The sequence below is a fragment of the Mobula hypostoma genome, chromosome 21, assembly GCF_963921235.1.
Source record: "Mobula hypostoma chromosome 21, sMobHyp1.1, whole genome shotgun sequence".
In the NCBI taxonomy this organism is placed as follows: domain Eukaryota; kingdom Metazoa; phylum Chordata; class Chondrichthyes; order Myliobatiformes; family Myliobatidae; genus Mobula; species Mobula hypostoma.
In genome coordinates, this window is record NC_086117.1 from 48,225,078 (window position 1) to 48,250,294 (window position 25,217).

Consider the following 25,217-nt stretch of genomic DNA (forward strand, 5'->3'; position numbering starts at 1 on the left):
CACTTAATATCCCTTGGAGTACAGTTAAGTCAATCACTAAGCAATGGAAAGAATATGGCACAGTTGTAAACCTGCCCAGAGAAGGCAGTCCTCAAAAACTGAGTGATTTTGCAATAAGGGGACTAGTCAGGGAAGTCACCAAGAGACCTATGACAAATGCGTGGCTGAGGGATTGGAGCAGGGGGCAGGGATTCAAGTTTTTGGATCATTGGGACCTCTTTTGGCGCAGGTGTGACCTGTACAAAAAGGACGGGTTACACTTAAATCCTAGGGGGACCAATATCCTGGCAGGGAGATTAGCGGGGGCTACTGAGGTGACTTTAAACTAGAATGGTTGGGGGGTGGGAATCAAATTAAAGCGGCTAGGTGTGAGGAGGTTAGTTCACAACAGAGGGATGGGAACCAGTGCAGAGAGACAGAGGGGTGTAAAGTGAGCGTAGAAGCAAAAAGTACAAAGGGGAAAAGTAAAAGTGGCAGGCTAACAAATCCAGGGCAAGCATTAAAAAGGGCTAAGAGAGTTGTAAAAGAGCGCCTGAAGGCTTTATGTGTCAATGCAAGGAGCATTCGTAATAAGGTGGATGAATTGAAAGTGCAGATTGTTATTAATGATTATGATATAGTTGGGATCACAGAGACATGGCTCCAGGGTGACCAGGGATGGGAGCTCAACGTTCAGGGATATTCAATATTCAGGAGGGATAGACACGAAGGAAGGGGAGGTGGGGTGGCGTTGCTGGTTAAAAAAGAGATTAACGCAATAGAAAGGAAGGACATAAGCCGGGAAGATGTGGAATCGATATGGGTAGAGCTGCGTAACACTAAGGGGCAGAAGACGCTGGTGGGAGTTGTGTACAGGCCACCTAACAGTAGTAGTGAGGTCGGAGATGGTATTAAACAGGAAATTAGAAATGTGTGCAATAAAGGAACAGCAGTTATAATGGGTGACTTCAATCTACATGTAGACTGGGTGAACCAAATTGGTAAAGGTGCTGAGGAAGAGGATTTCTTGGAATGTATGCGGGATGGTTTTTTGAACCAACATGTCGAGGAACCGACTAGAGAGCAGGCTATTCTGGACTGGGTTTTGAGCAATGAGGAAGGGTTAATTAGCGATCTTGTCGTGAGAGGCCCCTTGGGTAAGAGTGACCATAATATGGTGGAATTCTTCATTAACATGGAGAGTGACGTAGTTAATTCAGAAACAAAGGTTCTGAACTTAAAGAGGGGTAACTTTGAAGGTATGAGACATGAATTAGCTAAGATAGACTGGCAAATGACACTTCAAGGATTGACGGTGGATATGCAATGGCAGGCATTTAAAGGTTGCATGGATGAACTACAACAATTGTTCATCCCAGTTTGGCAAAAGAATAAATCAAGGAAGGTAGTGCACCCGTGGCTGACAAGAGAAATTAGGGACAGTATCAATTCCAAAGAAGTAGCATACAAATTAGCCAGAGAAAGTGGCTCACCTGAGGACTGGGAGAAATTCAGAGTTCAGCAGAGGAGGACAAAGGGCTTAATTAGGAAGGGGAAAAAAGATTATGAGAGAAAACTGGCAGAGAACATAAAAACGGACTGTAAAAGCTTTTATAGATATGTAAAAAGGAAAAGACTGATAAAGACAAAAGTAGGTCCCCTGCAAACAGAAACAGGTGAATTGATTATGGGGAGCAAGGACATGGCAGACCAATTGAATAATTACTTTGGTTCTGTCTTCACTAAGGAGGACATAAATAATCTTCCAGAAATAGTAAGGGACAGAGGGTCCAGTGAGATGGAGGAACTGAGCGAAATACATGTTAGTAGGGAAGTGGTGTTAGGTAAATTGAAGGGATTGAAGGCAGATAAATCCCCAGGGCCAGATGGTCTGCATCCCAGAGTGCTTAAGGAAGTAGCCCAAGAAATAGTGGATGCATTAGTGATAATTTTTCAAAACTCGTTAGATTCTGGACTAGTTCCTGAGGATTGGAGGGTGGCTAATGTAACCCCACTTTTTAAAAAAGGAGGGAGAGAGAAACCGGGGAATTATAGGCCGGTTAGCCTAACGTCGGTGGTGGGGAAACTGCTGGAGTCAGTTATCAAGGATGTGATAACAGCACACTTGGAAAGCGGTGAAATGATCGGACAAAGTCAGCATGGATTTGTGAAAGGAAAATCATGTCTGACGAATCTCATAGAATTTTTTGAGGATGTAACTAGTAGAGTGGATAGGGGAGAACCAGTGGATGTGGTATATTTGGATTTTCAAAAGGCTTTTGACAAGGTCCCACATAGGAGATTAGTGTGCAAACTTAAAGCACACGGTAATGGGGGTAAGGTATTGGTGTGGGTGGAGAATTGGTTAGCAGACAGGAAGCAAAGAGTGGGAATAAACGGGACCTTTTCAGAATGGCAGGCGGTGACTAGTGGGGTACCGCAAGGCTCAGTGCTGGGACCCCAGTTGTTTACAATATATATTAATGACTTGGATGAGGGAATTAAATGCAGCATCTCCAAGTTTGCGGATGACACAAAGCTGGGTGGCAGTGTTAGCAGTGAGGAGGATGCTAAGAGGATGCAGGGTGACTTGGATAGGTTGGGTGAGTGGGCAAACTCATGGCAGATGCAATTTAATGTGGATAAATGTGAAGTTATCCACTTTGGTGGCAAAAATAGGAAAACAGATTATTATCTGAATGGTGGCCGATTAGGAAAAGGGGAGGTGCAACGAGACCTGGGTGTCATTATACACCAGTCATTGAAAGTGGGCATGCAGGTACAGCAGGCGGTGAAAAAGGCGAACGGTATGCTGGCATTTATAGCGAGAGGATTCGAGTACAGGAGCAGGGAGGTACTACTGCAGTTGTACAAGGCCTTGGTGAGACCACACCTGGAGTATTGTGTGCAGTTTTGGTCCCCTAATCTGAGGAAAGACATCTTTGCCATAGAGGGAGTACAAAGAAGGTTCACCAGATTGATTCCTGGGATGGCAGGTCTTTCATATGAAGAAAGACTGGATGAACTGGGCTTGTACTCGTTGGAATTTAGAAGATTGAGGGGGGATCTGATTGAAACGTATAAGATCCTAAAGGGATTGGACAGGCTAGATGCGGGAAGATTGTTCCCGATGTTGGGGAGGTCTAGAACGAGGGGTCACAGTTTGAGGATAGAGGGGAAGCCTTTTAGGACCGAGGTTAGGAAAAACTTCTTCACACAGAGAGTGGTGAATCTGTGGAATTCTCTGCCACAGCAAACTGTTGAGGCCAGTTCATTAGCTATGTTTAAAAGGAAGTTAGATATGGCCCTTGTGGCTACAGGGGTCAGGGGGTATGGAGGGAAGGCTGGGTTCTGAGTTGGATGATCAGCCATGATCATAATAAATGGCGGTGCAGGCTCGAAGGGCCGAATGGCCTACTCCTGCACCTATTTTCTATGTTTCTATGTAACTCTAGAGGAGTTACAAGCTTCAGTGGCTGAGATGGGAGAGATTGCAAATAACAACTGTTGCCAGGGTGATTCACCAGTCACAGCTTTATGGGAGAATGGCAAAGAGAGATCCACTATCGGGGAAAAAAAAACTTGCATGAAATCTCGGCTAGAGTTTGCTAGAAGGCCTGTGGGAGACTCCGAACTCAGCTGGAAGGAACTTCTATGGTCTGATGAAACCAAAATTGAGCTTTTTGGCTATTAAACTAAACACTGCCCATAATCAAAAGCACACCTTCCCCATCATGAAGCATGGTGATAGCTGCATCATGCTGTGGGAATGTTTCACTGCACTGCAGCAGGCCCTTGAAGACTTGTAAAGGTAGAGGTTAAAACGAATGCAGAAAATACAGGAAAATCTTGGAGAAAAACCCAATGCGGTCTGCAAGAGAACTACGACTTTGGAGATTTGTTTTCCAGCAAGACAATGACCCCAACCATAAAGCCAAAGCTACACAGGAGTGGCTTAAAAACAACAAAGTTGATGTCCTGGAGTGGCCATGTCAGAGTCCGGACCTCAATCCAATTGAGAATTTGTGGCTGGACTTGAAAAGGGCTGTTCACTCACGATTCCCATCTGACAGAGCTTGAGTAGTTTTGTAAAGAAGAATGGGGAAAAATTGCAGTGTCCAGATGTGCAAAGCTGATAGAGACCTATCCACACAGACTCAAGGCTATAATTGCTACCAAAGGTGCATCTACTAAATACTGAATTGAAAGGGGTGAGTAATTATGCAATCAATTATTTTGTTTAATAATCATAATAAATTTAGACCAATTTGTAGAAATTTGTTTTCTGTTGATCAGAAAAGCCAGATTGAATCACAGTGGATTTAATGTTGTAAAACAATAAAACATAAAAACTTCCAAGGAGCGGGTGAATCCTTTTACTATATATAACTGCCTGTTAAGCAGCAATGAAGGTCCTTCATCTCTGGAGATGTTCATAGCTTCCTTCATCATGTCAGTAGCTTCCTCTCAGTTTTCACTACTATCAGTCATGCAAGTCCTAGGTGGAATCTCAGGAATACCGTTGCACTCAGATGTAGGATTCTTCACTGTCGTTTCTGCAACAGTTTTGTTTTACCAACACACATAAAAGTTGCTGGTGAGCGCAGCAGGACAGGCAGCATCTATAGGAAGAGGTACAGTCGACATTTCAGGCTGAGACCCTTCGTCAGGACTAACTGAAAGAATAGCTATTAAGAGATTTGAAAGTGGAAGGGGGAGGGGGAGATCCAAAATGATAGGAGAAGACAGGAGGGGGAGGGATGGAGTCAAGAGCTGGACAGGTGATTGGCAAAGGGGATATGACAGGATCATGGGACGGGAAGTCTAGGGAGAAAGAAAGGGGGAGTGGTGAAGCCCAGAGGATGGGCAAGTAGTGAGAGGGACAGAGGAAGAAAAAGGAGAGAGAGAGAAAATAAATAAATAACAGATGGGGTACGAGGGGGAGGTGGGGCATTAACGGAAGTTAGAGAAGCCAATGTTTATGCCATCAGGTTGGAGGCTACCCAGACAGAATATAAAGGTGTTGTTCCTCCAACCTGAGTGTGGCTTCATCTTTACAGTAGAGGAGGCTGTGGATAGACATATCAAAATGGGAATGGGACGTGGAATTAAAATGTGTGGCCACTGGGAGATCCTGCTTTCTCTGGCAGACAGAGCATAGGTGTTCAGCGAAACCGTCTCCCAGTCTGCGCCAGGTCTCGCCAATATATAGAAGGCCGCATTGGGAGCACTGGACGCAGTACATCACCCCAGCCAACTCACAGGTGAAGTGTTGCCTCACCTGGAAGGACTGTCTGGGGCCCTGAATGGTGGTAAGGGAGGAAGTGTAAGGGCAGCTGTAGCACTTGTTCCGCTTGCAAGGATAAGTGCTGGGAGAGAGATCGGTGGGGAGGGATGGGGGGAGACGACAAATGGACAAGGGAGTCACGTAGGGAGCGATCCCTGCAGAAAGCGGGGGGGAGGGAAAGATGTGCTTAGCGATGGGATCCTGTTGGAGGTGGCGGAAGTTACGGAGAATAATATGTTGGACCTGGAGGCTGGTGGGGTGGTAAGTGAGGACCAGGGGAACCCTATTCCTAGTGGGGTGGCAGGAGGATGGGGTGAGAGCAGATGTGCGTGAAATGGGAGAGATGCCCCTCCTCCCCCTTGTACCCCATCCATTTTATATATATACATTTCTCTCTCTCCTTTTTCTCCCTCTGTCCCTCTCACTATGCTCCCTGCCCATCCTCTGGGCTTCCCCCCTCCCCCTTTCTTTCTCCCTAGACTTCCCGTCCCATGATCCTCTCATAATCCTTTTGCCAATCAACTGTCCAGCTCTTGGCTCCATCCCTCCCCCTCCTGTCTTCTCCTATCATTTTGGATCTCCCCCTCCCACTTTCAAATCTCTTACTAACTTTTCTTTCAGTTAGTACTGACGAAGGGTCTCGGCCCGAAACTTCGACTGTACCTCTTCCTATAGATGCTGACTGGCCTGCTGCGTTCACCAGCAACTTATATGTGTGTTGCTTGAAATTCCAGCATCTGCAGATTTCCTCGTGTTTGCGTGTTGTTTGACCAGCTAGGGTTGTTGGCCCTGAGCTGAACCTCCGAATCTGAAGGACCAGTGGACCACTCGTGGTCTGTCCTCTACTCTTTGACCTGTTCGGCATAGGTGACCCTACAAAGAGCCACAGTATAGAGCTCTGACTTCAGCCAACGTAGCTCATGCATAGCTCCAGGTCACTGATGCACGCAAGCCTCCAGATCATGACAAGGTCGTTGTCTTCTTCGAAGAGACCCTACAGTGGCCTCAATTAAAGGCTCAGAATCCACAATCAGAAAGAAATCAAGTCACCCTCTCTCCAGAGGGTCTGCTTAAGAAAAAGTCTCCATCAGTGGTTTGTTATTACAGTAAAGCTCAGGTAGTCCACTCAGGTAACCCTACCATCAGAAATCCCAATAGCTCAGCAATGTTTCCCACACTCCCTTCCAACAATCCGGGGGCCCCCCAAGTTCCAATTTACCGATTCACTGTAAAAGTTATCATACTGTAACTTCAAAATAAGAGTAATTTATATCGTGTTAGGACAGAGTCCAGCAGCAAAGTCCCAAACGTGCAACATTATTGGAGATTTACTGCTGAAACTATGGTAAATAAATCTGCCATTACATTTTTTTGAATGGTTGATACCTAGCTACTCCTCTCTTGTACTATTTATTTTAATTTGTAGTCATTTTTATATTTTTCTTGCATTGTACTGCGCCACAAAACGACAAATTTCATGACATATCAGAAATACTAAACCTGATCCTGAAAGTGGAAAGAGAAGAAGGTAGTACCTTGAGAAATACATTGAGCTAGAAGAGCAACTGGAATCCTGATCGTTTTCCTGTTAACAGCAGACATTTCATAGAAAAAAAATCATTTGTAAAATTTATATTTCACCTAATTTGACCTTGAATTCAGATGAATATTTTTGCATTAATTTACTAACTTAAAATGTCACTTAAGCTGTTTACTTCACATTGTCCTTCCACAAGTGGATTAACTGCCAGCCTTTACATTAGCTGCTTGGTGAACTGCTCACCACTGACCACGGTTTACTTGTTTCAACAGGTAAAGATCTCTTGGCCAATGATTCCCATCTTCAGAGTGCCTAAAATCTTGATTCTGACTGCTTTGGCCAAAAATATCCTAGTGTTCTAAGATCCAGATTGTACAGCACGGAAACAAGTCCTTCTGTCCCAACATGTCCAAGTCCAATAAGGTGCCTTCCTGAGCTAGTCCCATCTGCCTGAGTTTGGCCCAAATCTCTCTAAATCTTCCCTATTCACGTACCTGTCCAAATAACTTTCAGATGTCATAATTATACCCACCTCTACCACCTCCTCTGGCAGCTTGTTTCATATAACCACCACCTATGGTTATTTCCCTTCTCATAGAAACTGATCACCTCTGCTTTGGACTCGCTCATTCTGGCAAAATAAACTTGCTATCCAGGTTACCTATGCCCTTCATTACTTTATACACCTCAATAAGGTTACCACTTGGCTTTCTTCACTTCATTCCCAGTCTAATTCAAGCCCTTTAATCCAGGCAAAAGTGCTGTGAATCTTTTCAGAAACTTCAAACACAATCGCATCCTTCCTGTAGTGTATTAACTAGACTGCATGTAAAACACCAAGTTTACCCCAACCAATGATTTGTGCAACACACAAAAAGCTGGAGGAACTCAGCAGGCCAGGCAGTATCGATCAAAAAGAATAAACAAAAGTGTGATGAAGGGTCTCAGCCCAAAACATCAACTGTTTACTTTTTTCCTTTGATGCTCCTTAGCCTGCTGAGATCCTCCAACATTGTGTGTGTGTTTGTGTTTTTTTTACTTGGATTTCCACAATCTGTGAATTTTCTCATCTTAAAGATTTGTGCAACTTCTTTCTAAATTGTATTAGAGATTTCACATTTTATGTTTCCAGAGTCCATTAAAGACAACTTACTTCCAACACCAGAAAGGGACAATGAAGGAAAGATAAAAGATTTATACTGAAGAAAGAATTGTTTATCATCTAGTCTTACAGTTTGCATATTTAGTTTTATAAGAAATAATTACTGAAATCACTATTTTGAAACAAGGAACTCTCTTTTTCTCTTGTTACATGCCAAAAAATTCCCCTTGAGTACCATTGCAGGTTGAACTTCAGTCTGTTACTTTTGGCAGGTACAGAGAGATCTCTGAAACACAGCCTTCATTGCGCCCATTCTTCCAAGTTCAGAACACTCCAACAGGCATTTGGAGAAAAGAAAGGAAAGCTGCAAGTTTTCAGAGGAAAGGATGACAGTCCCAGCTGGCAAAATGCAGCAGCTTCCAAAAACAGTAAAGTGGAAGCATACCAAAATGAAATAATGATTTGTACAAGCAGATAACCAAGTATCTTTCCAAGTGATAAATTTAATATAGAAGGATCAGATCCCAAGTGGAAGAAAGTATCAAGTTTGAAATAGCAATTGAGAAAGACATAACAAAACAACAGTTGGATGAGGCCAAATATATTTCAAATGTGAAGTTTGCAAAACTGGAGGACAGGATGATTTTACAGTTCTGAAAAGCTAGAAACGATACTAAACCACAAGACTGGGCAATACAGCTGAGCTTTACTATTCAGGAAAAAAATCCTTCATCAATTTGTTTACTTTCTTACCAATTTGCTATTTTAAATACTTGTTGGAATACAAGTGACAGTTCCCTTGCTCGCTGAAGGGCAATTGGAAATTGAGATGCTTTTAAAACTCTTGGACAATTGGGTATAAAGAAGTTTAAACTAATGTTAATAAGCACATGGTTCAACAAGCACATGAAAGTCAGCATGACCTTCCTGGTTTTGGACTAGAAGAACATAGCAGCCAACCAGTTACAATATACCTGACGCACCCTATGCTTGTAACAGCAGCAGTGAGTGTTGCTGAAGCCCCACATATTCTCAAAAGTGCCCTCCTGAAAAATTCAAAAATTTCCCCATTGTCCTTTAATTAAATTGATCTCTCTTTTGAATACATATATGGCACACTAATTCAATTATCACTCCACCTTCACATCAGTTGAAACAAATAGCATTTACAGACAAGTGACATTTGTACCTCAGAATGAGTGAGTCCACTGCAAATAATTAAGACTTCCCAAGTCTAGTTTTGAGTTAATAAGCAAGGGACATCCAGTAACATCTAACCCATTAATGTCTTGTAGAATTCAGCTGCTGAGGTGGAACCTTGGATATGACCAGAAAGGAAGACGGAGTAAACAGAGAGCATGGGGAAAAAGAGAGAATAGAGACACAGCACAGAAGAAGAACAAATTACAGGTTTCCTATTATGATGTAAAATTAGCTCAAATAGCCAAGTCTTGCAAGAACTCAGACTTGCACAGGCATTTTTTTTTTGGAAGGTACTGAATGGCTAATAAATTTAGGAAGAGGCAGCTTTAAAAACAGTGGAGATTGGAGACCTCCGCCAGAAAGCTGGATGAAGGACTACAAATAGGGCCAGGAAGTTGTTAGAAGTTGCTACTTATTGTCAGAGAAGTAATAAACAATGTGCAAAAGAGTTCAAAAAGATTTAGTTTGTCAACTAAAATATTAACATTTCTATAGATGTACCGTGGACAGCATTCTGACAGGCTGAAGTACTGTTTGCTATAGGGAGCTGCTGCACAGGACTGAAAGAAACTACCGAAAATCGTAAAATTAGTCAGCTCCATATCTGGTACTAGCCTCTGTAGTACCCAAGACATCAAGGTGCAGTGTCTCAGAAAGGCGACGTCCATTATTAAGGGCCCCCATCACCTAGGACATGCCCTCTTACTGTCACCATCAGTAAGGAGGTACAGAAGCCTGAAGGCACACACTCAGCGATTTAAGAACAGCTTCTTCCCCTCTGCCTAAATGGACACTGAATCCATGAATGCTACCTCACATTTAAAAAAAATATATTATCATCTATCCAATATCTATACAGTATATACCTACCATAATTGATTTACTTATTTATATATATTTTTTCTATATAATCATGCATTTCATTGAACTGCCGCTGTTAACAAATTTCACGAAACATGCGGGTCATAATAAACTTGATTCTGATTCTGAAGACAGTATCATCATCATCAGGTGCCATGCCCAGTTTGACTTTGACAGCCACGACCCACACACTCCTGTTTTGGGTTAAGTGGATCAATTTATTGGTATCCATTTCCAGTTCCCTGGCTGCTGTCTCCATCATCATTTGTCTTTGCCTTCCTCTTGCTTTCTTTCCTTCAATCTTTCCCATAATTACCGTGCATTCCAACTCCTCTTTCCTAATCACATGTCCAATGAAGTTACGTTGCCTTTTCATGATCTCATACATTATTTCTCTTTTTGTGTTTGCTCTGTTCATGACATCCTCGTTAGATATACATTTTGTCCATGATATTCTTTGCATCCTCCCCAAAAACCACATCTCTGCTGCTACAATTTGTTTCCTTATGTTACTAGATATTGTCCAACATTCTGAGCCATATAACATAACTGGATAAAGGTAACATTTCAGTACTCTGAGGCGGGTTGTCATGCCTAGTTTAGTATTGGTCAGTATACTCTTCATTCTCATAAAGGTGTCCTTTGCCATCCCTATTCTTCTTTTGATGTCCATGTCACACCTGCCATCTGATGTCACCCAGTTTCCTAAGTAGCAAAAGTTCTGTACTTGTTTTATGTCTTCCCCATTTATTCTCAGCCTTCAGATAGGATTCTCCTTCTTTTTGGATATCACCATACAGTCTGTCTTTTTGCAATTGATAGATTGACCCATTTTTGCACTTTCTTCAACAATTATATCAATTAAGTTTTGTAGTTCTTCCTCCTTACTTGCAATTAAGTGTCATCTGCATATCTGAAATTATTGATGTTTTCACTGTCAACTGTGATTCCCGAGATGTCTTATTTTTTGTAATATTGTTTCACTGTACACATTAAATAAATCAGGGGAGAGAAAACACCCTTGTCTAATGCCTCTCTTGATTTTCGTAAACTGAGTCACTTCTCCATTTATTCTTACAGCGGCAGTTTGTTCCCAGTACAGATTTCTGATTAGGTGGAGGTCTTTCGAATCTAGATCTAGAATTTTCTATAATATTTCAAATAACTTATTGTGCTTCACTTTATCAAGTGCTTTTGTGTAATCGATAAAACATACAAATCTTTTTGCACTTGAATAGCTCGTTCTGATAGTATCCTTAACATCAATATTGCTTTTCTTGTACCTTTTTCTTTCACAAAACCACATTGTTCTCTACCTATTTCAGCTTGTACCTTACTTTTAGCTCTTCTCATCAAAATTCTTAGAAGTATCTTAGTGATATGACTCATTAAACTTGTGGTCCTATGTAATTCACATTCTATTGCTCCAGCTTTCTTAAGAAGAGTGATAAATACTGATTTTTTTTCATCTCTTCTGGTATTATTTCAGTCTCATAAATGTCATTGATTAAATCAGTAAGTTTTTCAATTCCATGATCTTCAAGGGCGATAATTCATCAGGACCTGCTACCTTTCCTTTCTTCATCTTATTTACTGCATTACGAACTTCAGATTTCAAAATACTTGGACCTTCAATGTTTTTCTTAATTTCTGGTTTTTCGCCTCAATCGTCTTCAAACAATTCATGAATATACTCAGTCTATCTGTTCATAATCTCATCTTTTTCCATGATAATGGTACCATCCTTTGCTTTCAAACATCCACCTGAAGAACAGAGGAGATTTTTACCAGTGATATTCTTGATTTGTTGATGTAACCTTTTTGGATCAGTAATAGGAATTCTTTCTATTTGCTCACATTCCTGGTTTAACCATTCTTCTTTGGCTTTCTGACATAAGCTTTTAACTTTTTTATCTAAGGACTTGTATTCTATAGGATTTGCTTTCTTCCGTCTCCTTTCTTTCATTAGATTTTTGATTTCATCTGTCATCCATTTATTCTTTGTGCTTTTTTGCTTTTTTAGGAATCACTGACTTTGCTGATTCTACCAAGGCATCCTTTAGAGTTAAATTTCATTTCCACATGATTGCCATCATCTTCAACAGATTCTATTTCTAGGCTTTGAAATCTATTCCTTACTTCAATTGTAAATTTTTTGTCTTGAGTTTTCTTCTTTAATTAATTGCAAGTAGTCAAGGGATTGTTCAGGTTTTTGCTTCTTTAGTTTTTTAAGTTTTACTTTTACATGACATACTACTGGGTTATGGTCACTATTACAGTCTGCACTTGGATATGTTTTGCATTAAGTCACTGAGTTTCTAAATCTTTGGTCAATTTGATTTCTAGTGTTATCACCTGGACTTTTCCAGGTCCACAAGCGTCTTGGATGGTTTTTAAAGTAGGTATTCATAATGACCTGATTATTCATCTTGCACCATTCTACCCATTTCTCACCTCTTTCATTTCTTTCCCCAGTCCAAATTTTCCTATGGTAGTTCCACCAGCACCTTGTCCTACTTTGGCATTTAGATCTCCCATGACAATAACAATATCTTGAGGTTTGCATCCATTCTTTTCTTGTTCAAGCTCTTCATAGAATGTATCTATATCCTCATTTGTTCCATCTGTTGTTGGTGCATATACCTGTATAACTGCTAAATCAAATGTTGTCCTCTGAATCTAACAAGGAGCACTCTTTCTGATATTGCCCAATATCCTAAAACACTTTTTGCCATGTTTTCATCCATAAGAATTCCTACTCCATTCGTATGGGATGTTCCACAAGAATAAATTAGTGTTCTATTTCTATTCTGACATGTTCCAGCACCTATCCAACAAACTTTGCTAATTCCCATGATGTTAATCTTTAGTCTTTCCATTTCATTTATCACATTGTCCAATCTTCCTGCTTGATATAGGGTTCTTACATTCCAAGTGGCAATAATTTTCTTTTGTGTTACTTGAATTTTATGAGCAGTAGCTTGATGACGGTCGGGGATCCCCTGCTGACCAGAATCAGCCCTACCGAGCGAAACATCTTCAGAATTGTCTTGAAGATCCTCTTGATGCTGTTGATGTGTGATACATTTTGTGAGTTTGACCATGGTTTTCTTAGCAAATAGATTCTAGGAAACCTAGTATCTAGCAACGGTGGTTTGCTATTGCCTACTGTTGGGCGAACTAAAGAAATCGCTATTTCTCTTCCCAAATATTCATCCGCCTGTACTATAGCTGTTGACATTTGAGGTCCTAGCTCATCTGCCTTCTCCGTCAAAAGTTCAGTTACTGAACCTGCCGGATCTGCCGTTGGCTTTTGCTTGTATCCTGAGCAGGAACGCTCGCAGGTGTTACCGTTCGTTCCGGGTCAGAGCACCCCTGGGAGCAATGAATGACTAAGGGGTAACTCCACTTTCCCCAAAGCTCTGAAAGTCCCTAATCAGAGCCTCATCACCGGTTACAGTTTAGAGTCATACCCAGGACAAGAGGACGGTATAAGATTATAAAATTGTCATCTACCTTTGAAAGGCCAGATATTGAGATGCAGACATTCTATTCTGTCAGAATTACAACCACGAGACTGGCAGCGCGAAGCAAGGGCAGAGATAGTAGATGGATATGAAAAGGAAGTTAGTGCAGTAATGGAACAGCATGCTGGGAAATAGGATATAAACTATCAATTAAAGCACAGGCAATGTGACACAAGAGGAAGTTAAATGGTCACTTATCCACAGCTTAGGCCTGAATATCAAGTGGCATATTTGCTGAGATAAACATTTATCAGCTTTTCAAATTAAAACCAAAGGAGGGACCTTTCACCATGAAATTCAAAGCAGAGGTTTCAAAGAAAAACTATGTTTCTAATGTGTAAATGCTGTGTTAAACATTAAAATGTCCAGTTTCACATATCAAGTACCTGATCTTATTCTGTTCTTTATCCTTGGCGTCAGGAATAGCCTCAGCTTCATTATCTTCCTTCCTTATTTTACTTTCCTTTTTTCCTTTCTTTGACAATCGATTTTGTAAAAATGGGGGCCCACGCTTATTCAAATTTGGTCCTTTGAGTTTCTGGATTAAAACAAACCTAGGAGTTGGTTGAAGATGGAGCAAAATAATTCTACAACTTTTTTAATGAAAAAAAAATGGTATTGTTTCTTGGAGATCTGACAAATCCTGCTGAGAATATAACACATCTTTTACCAGTTTAAAAATGAGAGTAACTTGTGATTACATGGGTTTGCAATGGCACCGAAGAGCTAGGAAAAGTTGTGAATAATATTTGAAAACTGACATTTCTATATTCAAGGAATGGCTGTGTTGCAATCTTTGTAGGCCCAACTCTTCAGTATAGAACAGGCACACAATTTCAAATAAATCATAACTGTAAAATTATATACCTGCTCAAAGGAATGAAAATGCAGCAAGTGCATATTGTTCTCTTGAAATAAGTAGCACTGGTTGTACTGGGTAATATTTGGACAGAGGTATAACAGAAGGTAGCATCCAGCCTGAATTACTGATTTTTACCTGTGGTTTGATCTTTCACACTGATCTTTTTGAATAATTGGTCAAATAGTATTTACCATTTTGTTAATCCTTTTCACTCATTTTGTGTTATTAACTGGAAAGAGCAGCTGGTTTAAATGATAGGAATTTACATAACGATTTCAAAGTGTTAACATTCAATTTCAATGTCTATTATTTACCAAAGTAGATTTATAAATTACACAGAAGCACTGAAGGCACATTTCTAACCAAATAGTGTTAGATATTAGATAAAAGACTCTTCTCCCATCTTTCTCACAAAACAGTAAGATATCTGCAGCCTCTTGTCTCCAGTAAATCAGGTGCATTTTATTAGCAAAGGTGATTGAAATATGATTTATTTTAACATTAATGTAAGAATGTAATTATATGGGTTATTTTTGAAAAAATCATCAGATGGGAAAAATACCTCAATTAAAATGAAAGATTATATAATTAATGACCAAAAAAAGACTATTCCCCAAAACAAAATTATTACATTTCTTTCTTCACTAAGCTGCAAAATAAATAACAAATGGAATATAGATACCAAGAGCCAAGGTTAATTTGCTAAGATTTAACCATTAGAAATGTTCTTTAAATGATTCATTGACTTGCTGTTAGTCAAAACCAACCACAAGTAGCTAATAGCAATGGATATAATCCAGGTTACTTACCGGTGGCTGTGAGATAAACGATGCCTTGGGTAAAAGCCCATCTAATGCAGGTACAACTACTGGCTTAACTTGTTTCAGCTCTTCCTCGTGGCCCTCATCTGCTAAATGGATAGTAGGGCAATTAACCTTTTACAAAATTAAAGTACAACCCATTTTCCATAATCCCTGAAATCCTGTGGCATAACCTCCGCCACAACGCATGAAGTTAGGCAAAATTCAAGAATTTATAACACCATAATGCTTGCATGCTCAAACTGTTCAAACAAGACTTTATCATTCAAATTTAAAATCGCATTTGAGTAAATTGCCATGTTCTGATGAGAATGATGAAAGAGGCATATAAGAGACTAATAGCAATACAGTACCTGAAAATAACCAAGTCTAATTTGAACAAATGTACTCCCCTATGACTAGAAGGTTGTGCGGGTATCCTGGAGAGTTCAGTCAGGTTCATTTTTTTGCTGTTGGTGATACAGCACACAGTAACAGGCCCTTCCAGCCCAACAGCCCACTCTTTTCACTGCACCTTTTCACCAAATGCACAGGTCTCCCCAAATCCTGCAATCCTGAGGATTGTAATCACAGGATTACTACCCTTGCCACACGCTAGTGAAGCAATTGCAAAGTTGTTCAATTCAATATGCAGCTTGGGAGCTAGTGCAGGAGGCCGGGGTTCAGATAAATGGAGCAGGTGTATAAGAGGAAGGGGCTGCCTCTCAACTGAAGGTGAACCAATATCTTATCAAGGAGGTTTGCTTGTGCTACTTCGAAGGGTTTAAACTAGAAAGGCACAGAGATGGGAACCATCAGGGCAGCAGACAGAGGGGCTGAGAAGAAAGTGGATGCCATGCCAAGCGAGTCTGAACAAAACAATAGTCCAATATAAATAGTGGGACTGATGGTCTGAAGTGTGTTTATTTCAATTCAAAAAGACTGGGTAAGGCAGGTGAACTTAAAGCCTGAATCAGCGACCATTACTGTGACTTGTTTGCTAGGGAGATTGGATTGGTATCTCAATATTTTCAGATTTAAATGTTTTAAACACGATGGAGAGGGATTTAAGAGGTGAAGGAGTTGCATTAATAATCTGAGAGAATGTCACAGCTGCGGTCAGAGAATATATGAAAGGGCTAATACATTAAGGCAATATAGGTAGAGCTCAAATATAGGTGAAATCACTCTGATGGGTTGTACTATAGACTCATGCTTTCCCCCCCAACCCCCCACAAAAGCCTCTGAGAGATGGAGGAACACGTAGAGACAGATTATGGAAAGATGTAAAAGCAACAGGGTTGTCATAGTAGGTGACTTCAACTTCCCTCATATTGATTGGGACTTCCTTGGTACAAGATGGGGCAGAATTTCTTGAAGGCATCTAACAGTGTTTCCTGAAACAGTACATGGATAGTCCTGATTGAGGAGGGACTATGCTAGACCTTGTTTTGGGAAATGAGCCTGGCCAGGTGATTTGGTCTGTCAGTTGGGAACCGTGGACACGTGGGAACCGTGATCACAATTTAACTTTCAGGATAGTTACAAATAATGATCAGTCTGGACCTTGCAAGGAAGTACTAAATTTGAAGACAGCAAATTTCGACATTAATAGACTGGAATTAAGAGATAATTGAGAACAGCTACTGTTAGGTTAGTCCACATCAGACATGTGGAGATCTGACAGAAGTTAATAAATTTATGAAAGGCACTGACAGGGTAGACAGTCAGAAATCTTTTCCCCCCAGAGTAGACATGATAAAATTTCAGAGAACATAATTTAAAATTCTTAGCAGGGTTTTGAAGATGTATGGATCAAGATGTTTTAAAAACAAGAATGGTGGGTGGATGGAACAGTTTATCAGAAATTGAGGCAGAGGCAAATAAGATAGTGGCATTCAGAGGCTTTTAGGAATGGAGGAATACAGATTGAGCACAGGCAGAAGAGATTTAATTTAACTTGGCATTGTGTTCAGCACACACTGTGGGCCTGATCTCAATCCCATACATACCATTTTGTGTCCTATAACCATACAGTATGCTACAGAACAGTAGGCATCATGGACTGCAGTTAACTGTTAGCAAGTGTCCAAAGATGTAATTCAATCTTAGACAGTATTAAGTGAATTCTTCTTGCAAATGCTTGCATAAATCATTTCACGTGTTTGCAACAAATACACATAAAATCTCCCGAAGTATTAAACTGTAAAGACTAAAGGGTATTTCTCATGTATTATAATTCAGTTCCAAAATATCTAGCAAGTTTCAGAAAAACTTGTCATGCATAGCTCACGTACCTTGAGTCAATGATCTGGGAATATCTACAGATTTATCTACATCATTTTATCTCCTTTTATGCAAATTGACCCATAAGACAGAGGAGCAGAATTAAGCCATTTGGCCCATCAAGTCTACTCTGGAATTCCATCATGCTTGATTTATTATCCCTCTCAACCCCATTCTCCTGCATTCTCCCCATAACCTTTGACACTGACTAATTAAGAGCCTATCAACTTTCACTTTAAATATCCTCAATGACTTGGCCTCCACAGCCTTCTGTGGCAATCACTTCCACAGAACCACCATCTGCCTAGAGAAATTCCTCCTCAACTTTGTTCTGAATGGACGTTCCTCCATTTTGAGGTTGTTCCCTCTGGTCCTAAACTTACCCACTATATGAAACATTCACTCTACTCTACTTAGGCCTTTCAACAGTTTATAGATTTCAATGAGATCCCCCCTCATTCTTCTAAATTCCAGTGAGTACAGACCCAGAGCCATCAAACGCGACTCATGCATTAACCCTTTCATTCCCACAATCATTCTCATGAACCTCCTCTGGAGCCTCTTCAATGCCAGCACATTTTTTAGATAAGGGGCCCAAAACTGCTTACAATACTCCAAGTGCAATTTGACTAATGCCTTATAAAGCTTCAGCATTACATCCTTGCTCTTACATTCTAGTCCTAATGTATTGCCTTTCTTACCACTGACACAACCTGGAAGTTAAATCTTTAGAGAATCCTGAGCAAGGACTTTTGAGTCCCTTTGCACTCTGATTTTTGAATTTTCTCTCTGTATAGAAAACAGTCTCTGCCTTTAATCCTTCTACCAAAGTGCATGCCCATACACTTCTCTACACTATATTCCATCTACCACTGTATTACCAAAACTCCCAAACCAAGCCCTTCTGCAGACCTCCTGCTTCCTCAACGCTACCCGTGCCTCCACCTATCTTCATATTATCCGCAAAACTTGGCCACAAAGACATCAATTCCGTTATCAAAATCACTGACATATAACGTGGAAAGAAGCAGCCCCAACACTGACCTCTGTGGAACACCACTAGTCACCGGCAACCAACCAGAAAAGACCCCATTTATTCCCGCACTTTGCCTCCTGCCAAACTTCTATCCATGCTAGTATCTTTCCTGTAATACCATGGGCTTTTATCTTATTAAGCATCCTCATGTGCAGCACCTTGTCAAAGGCCTTCGGAAAATCCAAGTAAAGAATATCTACTGACTCTCATTTGTCTGTCCTACCTGTATTTCCTCAAAGAATTCCAACAGATTTGTCAGGTAAGATCTCCTTTCCATTCGTTTAGAACCATTTCAGAAACTAGTGATTATTGAAAGATTAGTGCATCCACAATCTCTTACCTGCAGGCATTCTGACCTCTGCAAGGGACTGGCAGCTGTTGGTGGACCTCAAAGGGCAGCTGAAGTTCCCCAACCATATCGCAGCCACCACCCTGCGACCAGACATTGTCCTAGTGTCTGAGTCGACTAAGCAAGTGGTGCTGCTGCAGCTGACAGTCCCATGGGAAGATAGCTTGGAAGAGGCCTTTGAAAGGAAGCTCTCCAAGTACGCAGGACTGGTCAGCAACTGTCAGCGGGCTGGATGGAGAGCGAGGTGTCTCCCAGTGGAGGCTGGTTGTAGGGGATTCGTAGCCCATTCTTTAGTTAGAGCCTTCAGCATTTCGGGCAGCGAGGGAGAGAGGAAGAGGAGAGCCATCCGCAGTACCACCAATGCGGCAGAGAGGGCCTCAAGATGGCTGTGGCTCGAAAGAGGGGAGGCATGGAGTCATAAGTAGCTAGCCATCTGGACACAAGCTGGGGTCTGATCAGCCCCGGCTGGGTTACCTGGAGGAGGTTGTATTATGTTGAAAGACCCGAAACACCCGATGATTCCAGGAACATCACTGAAGATGTGTCCAGAAGCATCAATAGATGTATGTACACAGTTCAGCTACCTCTTTCAGAACCCTGGGGTGTAGTCCAAGCACATTCAGTTTCCCAAGCACCTTCTCCTTAGTCATAGCAACTACACTTACTTCTATCCCCTGACACTCTCGTATTTCTGACTCTCGTCTTTCAGTGAAGACTGACTGATGCAAAATATTTAAGTTCATCTGCCATTTCTTTGTCCCCATTACTAGTTCTCCAGTGTTATTTTCCAGGGGTCCGATATTCATTCTCACTACTTTTAGTTTTTAATGTATCTGCCAAAACTTTTTATATCTTCTTTAATATTATTAACTAGCTTAAGCTCATATTTCATCTTTTCTAAGCTTCCCAATCTTCTAACTTCTCATTAATTTTTGCTCCATTATATGCCCTATCTTTTCCTTTTATGCTGCATTTGACTTCCCTGTCAACCATGGTTGTCTCATCCTCCCCTTAGAATACTTCAATTTTGGGATCTACCTATCCTGTGTCTTCCAAATTATCCCCAGAAATTCTAGCTATTGCTGCTCTGCTGTCAATGACACTGTCCCCTTTCCAATCAACTTTAGCCAGCTCCTCTCATGCCTCTGTAATTCCCTTTCCTCTACTGTAATACTGACATATTTGACTTTAGTATCTTCTCCCTTTCAAATTGCAGGATGAATTCTATCAAATTATGATCACTGTCTCTCAAGGGATCTTTTATCTTAAGCTCACTAATCATGTATGTTTCAATACACTGCACCCAATGTGGAATTGCCTATCCCCTAGTGGGTTCAACCACGAGCGGCTCTAAATGCCATCTTGTAGGCATTCTACAAATTCCCTCTCTTGGGATCCAGCACCAACCTGATTTTCCCAATCTACCTGCACATTGAAATCCCCCATGACTATCATAAATTGCTCTTTTTACATAACTTTTACATCTGTTTTAATTTGTATCAATATCCTGGCTACTGTTTGGAGGTCCGTATAACTCCCAATAGGGTCTTTTTACTCTTGCAGTTTCTTTACACACAAGAATTCTACATCTTCTGGTCCCTTGTCACCTCATTTCTAGGGATTTTATTTCATTCTTTACCAACAGAGCCACCCCACACCCTGTGCCTCACTGTCTGTCTTTTCAATACAATACGTACAGGTAACCTTGGATATTAAGCTCCCAATTATGATCTCCTTTCAGTGATTGATACCTACTTCATACCTGCCAATCTTTAACTGTGCTACAAAACCATCTACCTTATTCCGTATACTGCATGCATTTAAATATAACACCTTCAGTCCTGTATTTATCACTCTTTTCAATTTTGTCATGTTACACTTCAAATCATCCCACATGGGGACCAAATCAGAAAGGGTGATGAATACATATTGATGACTCATTTCATATAAATGTATACGTGACCCATTTCATCTGCTCTGCCCTGTAATAAATGCCAAAGGTTAAAAAACATTCCCGGTTGACAGAGCCAAAACAAACCCACAAGCTACCTTAAAAACTACTGGCATGTCATGTTATCAATTATGAAGTATCTGTAATATAGCAAGAGAATATACATTTGCCCACACCAAACTCAATCAAGTAGGAAATCACTTTGAAGTTAAAAAGACGCTTTTTATGGTTCATAACACAAACTTCACTTTAAATTTCATAGTTTGCTGCACTATAAAAGAACACTGCCCAAATACTGGGATTATTAATATATTTTTAACTGAAAAATTCTTGAATTATTGGTCTTAACCCAAAGAAAATGCTTTACATTTGTACTTACAAATTTAAGTATGCTTTAGATTAAAAAATGAGGTATTCCACCTTCAGTGTAAAAAGTAAAAATGAAAATTGTAGAAGTCTAACTTTTATTATTCCAGCTTTTTTATTCTAGCGATTCACTCTGGAGAGGGTCATCATACTCCAGGTCAGACGAGAGATAACCCGAGTCAGGTTTCAGACCACAGTACCCATGATGGCGGTGGTGAGGAGACAGCGAAGAAGAGGAGCGTCAAGTGGCCAGCAATGACAGATGAGAAGGCTTGGCATGTGTTTGATAAGGATATCAGGATGATGTTGGAGAACACTCTCATGGGAACATCAAAGAGAAAGTTGGAAGTGATGGGGGATATGATTTACGATGCTGGAAAGTACCGGTTTGGTTGAGTTGAAGAAAGCAAAGCCTACACAGACACCAAACAGGCACCAGAAGGAGATTAGTAGGTTGAGGAGAGAGCTTAGATCATTGAGACAGAGATGGAAGGCAGCAAGTGAGGGTGACAAGTCAGGGCTTGCTGATCTCTGAGAGCATTTTCGATTAAAGTTAGCGTCACTCTGTCGTGCGGAAGAAAGTCGTTCTTTGAGAACCCTCACCAGTTCACAAAGAAATTGTTTGAACAAAGCAAGAGCAGGAAGCTTAACATCTCTCAACAAGAACTTGAGGATCACCAGGCAAGCACTTACTCTGATGAACAGTGGGAGGCTCTTTTGCTTGACATTTCAGGGCTTGTGAAGCCTAGTGAGCCAGGAGAGAAGTTCAATCTGTCAGAACCCAAACTGGCAGAAGTCACCGGAAAGGCAAGGTCAGGTTCAGTGCCAGGACCTAATGGAGTGCTGTATAAGGTGTTCAAGAAGTGTGAAGAGCTGAGGAAATACTTGTGGAGATTGTTAAAGGTGGTGTGGAGGCAAGGTGTTGTTCCTTTGTCATGGAGTGAGGCTGAAGGAGGAAACATCCCAAAGGAAGAGAATTCTACTACATTGAATCAGTTCCGACCAATTTCACTCCTGAGTGTAGAGGGGAAGATTATGTTTGGCATTCTAGCAGAAGGGATATCTTCATTTCTGATAGAGACTGGATTGGTTAATACATCTGTGCAGAAGGCAGGAATACCAGGCTTCCCAGGATGCCTTGAACATACTAGTATGAGATGGCATACCATCCAGGAGTCGAAAAGGCTGAGAAGAAATCTGGATTCCTGCTAAGGTGAGAAACTTTGTTATGCAGTATTACAATGACTTCCGGATGAGGTGTTCCACTCAGCAGTTTACAACTAGGTGGCAGAGCTTGGATGTTGGAATCCCAATGGGATGTGCGATTTCACCCATTCTTTTTGTGTTAGCCATGGAGGTCATTGTGAGGGCTGCAGAATCAGTGGGACCAAGTGTCGCACTTGATGGCGGAGGGGAGTTACCAGCAATACGAGCGTTCATGGACGATCTCACCCTTTTGGGTCCCAGCACGGAGGCAGTGGAAAGTGTACTATCTAGTCTCAAGGAGCTAATGGATCGGGGAAGATCGAAGTTCAAGACCAAGAAGTCAAGGAGCCTTGTTCTTAGGAGAGGAAGGCTGGTTGACTTTCATTTCACCCTTTGTGGAGAGGAGGTTCCATCCATTCAGGACCAACCAGTTAAGAGCCTCGGGCGATGATACACAGAGGAGCTGAGAGACACCAAGAGGGTTCAAGAGACAAGAGAACAGATCAGCAGAGGTCTGATGTCTGTCGACAAGTGTGGCTTGCCTGGCAAGTTGAAGTTATGGTGCTTGCAGTACAGACTGATGCCATGGATAATGTGGCCACTAATTGTCTATGAAGTGGCGATGTCCCACATTGAGGCAATGGAACGGAAGATCAACAAGTATGTGAAGAAGTGGCTTGGAGTACTGACTAACCTTACCAATGTTGTAATCCACAGTAGCCAGACAAAGCTTACCATCCCAGTGGAAGATGATGAGAGGCATTGATCATGTGGATTGTCAGAGGTTTTTTTCCAGGGCTGAAATGGTTGCCACAAGAGGACACAGGTTTAAGGTGCTGGAGAGTAAGTACAGAGGAGATGTCAAGGGCAAGTTTATTTTTTACTCAGAGTGGTGAGTGCGTGGAATGAGCTGCCAGCAACGGTGGTGGAGGCAGATACAGCAGGGTTTTTTAACAGACTTTTAGATAGGTACATGGAGCTTAGTAAAATAGAGGGCTATAAGTAAGCCTAGTAATTTCTAAGGTAGGGACATGACCAGCACAACTCTGTGGGCCGGAGGGCCTGTATTGTGCTGTAGGTTTTCTATGTTTCTAGAAGTGGCTGTGTGACCTTGGCTTCACTAGTAGAGAGATCAAGTCAACCAGCAGGGCTGTAGCTGAGGCAGCAGGGACAGTATCAGCATGGGTGTGGACCAAGTACGTCCAGAGGGGCAGATAGTCAGACAGTGCATCCATCTTTTGCAAACCGTTCAGTAGTTGCATAGACACCTGAAGAGTAGACTATCTGTTGGATGGAAGCGACCAACAACTCTGATAGATGTAGATGCCAAGTTTTTAAGCTCACCAGCGGGAGGTGGTGCTTTAGCGCTCCTGGCCCACCACCTCGAGGGAGTCTTGATCATGAGTGGGCCGAAACTCCTGAAGACAGATCAACTGATGATCCCACTGGTGATAGCACAGGACAGTTAACATCTTAGTCCAAGTGTATTTTCAATTCTTATTATTTCAATGGCTTACTTAGATGTGCAGAATTCGAAGATCAGTTTTACACCAACCTTTCACTTCCAAAGCACATGAAAACAATGAACACTAGGTAATTGTTTAGCAGTGATGCTTCAGACTCTATATTCAACCATCATTTCTGAATTTACAAAGTGTTTGAGGAAAAAGTTTCTACGGTACCCTGTCAGATGAAGTTCCTATTGTGCTTTGACAAAAGCATGGGAGGAGGACTCCACCCTGTCCTTTTAGCCAAGGATGGATGATGTGTTGTACAGGGAGACTACAGGGGAGCAAAATAAGGAAAAAAAGAAAATATTACTTTTGTTATGAAAAGCTGAATATGGACTGTAAACATCACATTTGTTTAGCAGCACAAAGGTTCATCCTGTGCAAGCTAATAGTCTGAGCAAAGTCCACGTGTCAAATCTGCCTGCTACTTATACAGAACAGCTTGTAGTCCCTCTTATTTTACAGGTGATTCTTTTAAACTCTGGGTAAAATTACAATCAAGAACAGTCATGATTCTAGGATCAAAGTGAATCTACTTCTAAGTGATTCTCCAGTATTCCAGCATGCTTTACATTTTGTAGAAATAATGAACAACTATAAAACCATTTAGATATAGGTGATGCAGGCTGTTGTTACACCTGCATATCACAGAAAATTTAAGACAGGTGGCTTTCGTCTCAGAATGTTCTGTGCTAGTTAAAGTGTTACCCAACTCAATCCACCTTTTAGCACCAGTCTGTGTGCTTTCGGGCCAACACTCTTACTTGCCTTCATTCCCCCTCATTGTTTTACTGCAATTTAGCAATGTCCTACTTCTGATGAGCGCATGATCTGACACAGTAGACTCATACAGCTAGCATGATCCAGTCAACAGCTACAATGGGGTTTGCTGCTTTAGATTTTCCAAATTAGCTGCATTCAGACAGGTTAGGAGAGGATTATCAACTGGTTTAACTTCAGTGTATGTGTGGTAGTTAAATTATTGAACTGATGTAATCATCCAGCACGGAATCAGGCTCTTTGACTCACTGATTCTACACCAACCACTGGTTTTAATCGTTCGCTCTAATCCCACTTTAACTTCCCTGGATTCCAACACCTTCACCCCTCCCCACCAACTAATATCAACAATCGACCACTTCCTCTGGCAACTTATTCGAGGTACCAAGTATCCTCTGTAAAGTTACCTCTCGGGTCCCTTTTAAATTTCTCCCGTCATCTTACATGTGTCCTCTTACATCTGTGTCCTCTAGTCTTAGACTCCCCAACCTGGGGAAAAGACTACAACCGTGCATCTTATCCATACACCTCATGATTTTATAAACTTCTAAGGTTACGCCTTGTTCTCCTG

General features: G+C 41.3%; 1 protein-coding gene across 5 annotated transcripts in view; it reads right to left on the reverse strand.

Moving 5' to 3' along the window:
* LOC134359996 (endoplasmic reticulum mannosyl-oligosaccharide 1,2-alpha-mannosidase-like) overlaps window positions 1-25,217 on the reverse strand; it is a 97,318-nt gene that overhangs the window by 57,980 nt on the left and 14,121 nt on the right. For 3 of the 5 annotated variants that reach the window (XM_063073958.1, XM_063073955.1, XM_063073956.1), the window contains exons 5-6: window positions 15,171-15,271; window positions 13,886-14,037 (exon numbers count right to left, since the gene is read on the reverse strand). In XM_063073958.1, coding sequence (XP_062930028.1) covers window positions 13,886-14,037; window positions 15,171-15,271 — 253 coding nt within the window. The remainder of the gene's footprint in view (window positions 1-13,885; window positions 14,038-15,170; window positions 15,272-25,217) is intronic. The other 2 variants (XM_063073957.1, XM_063073959.1) reach the window with 1 other exon arrangement.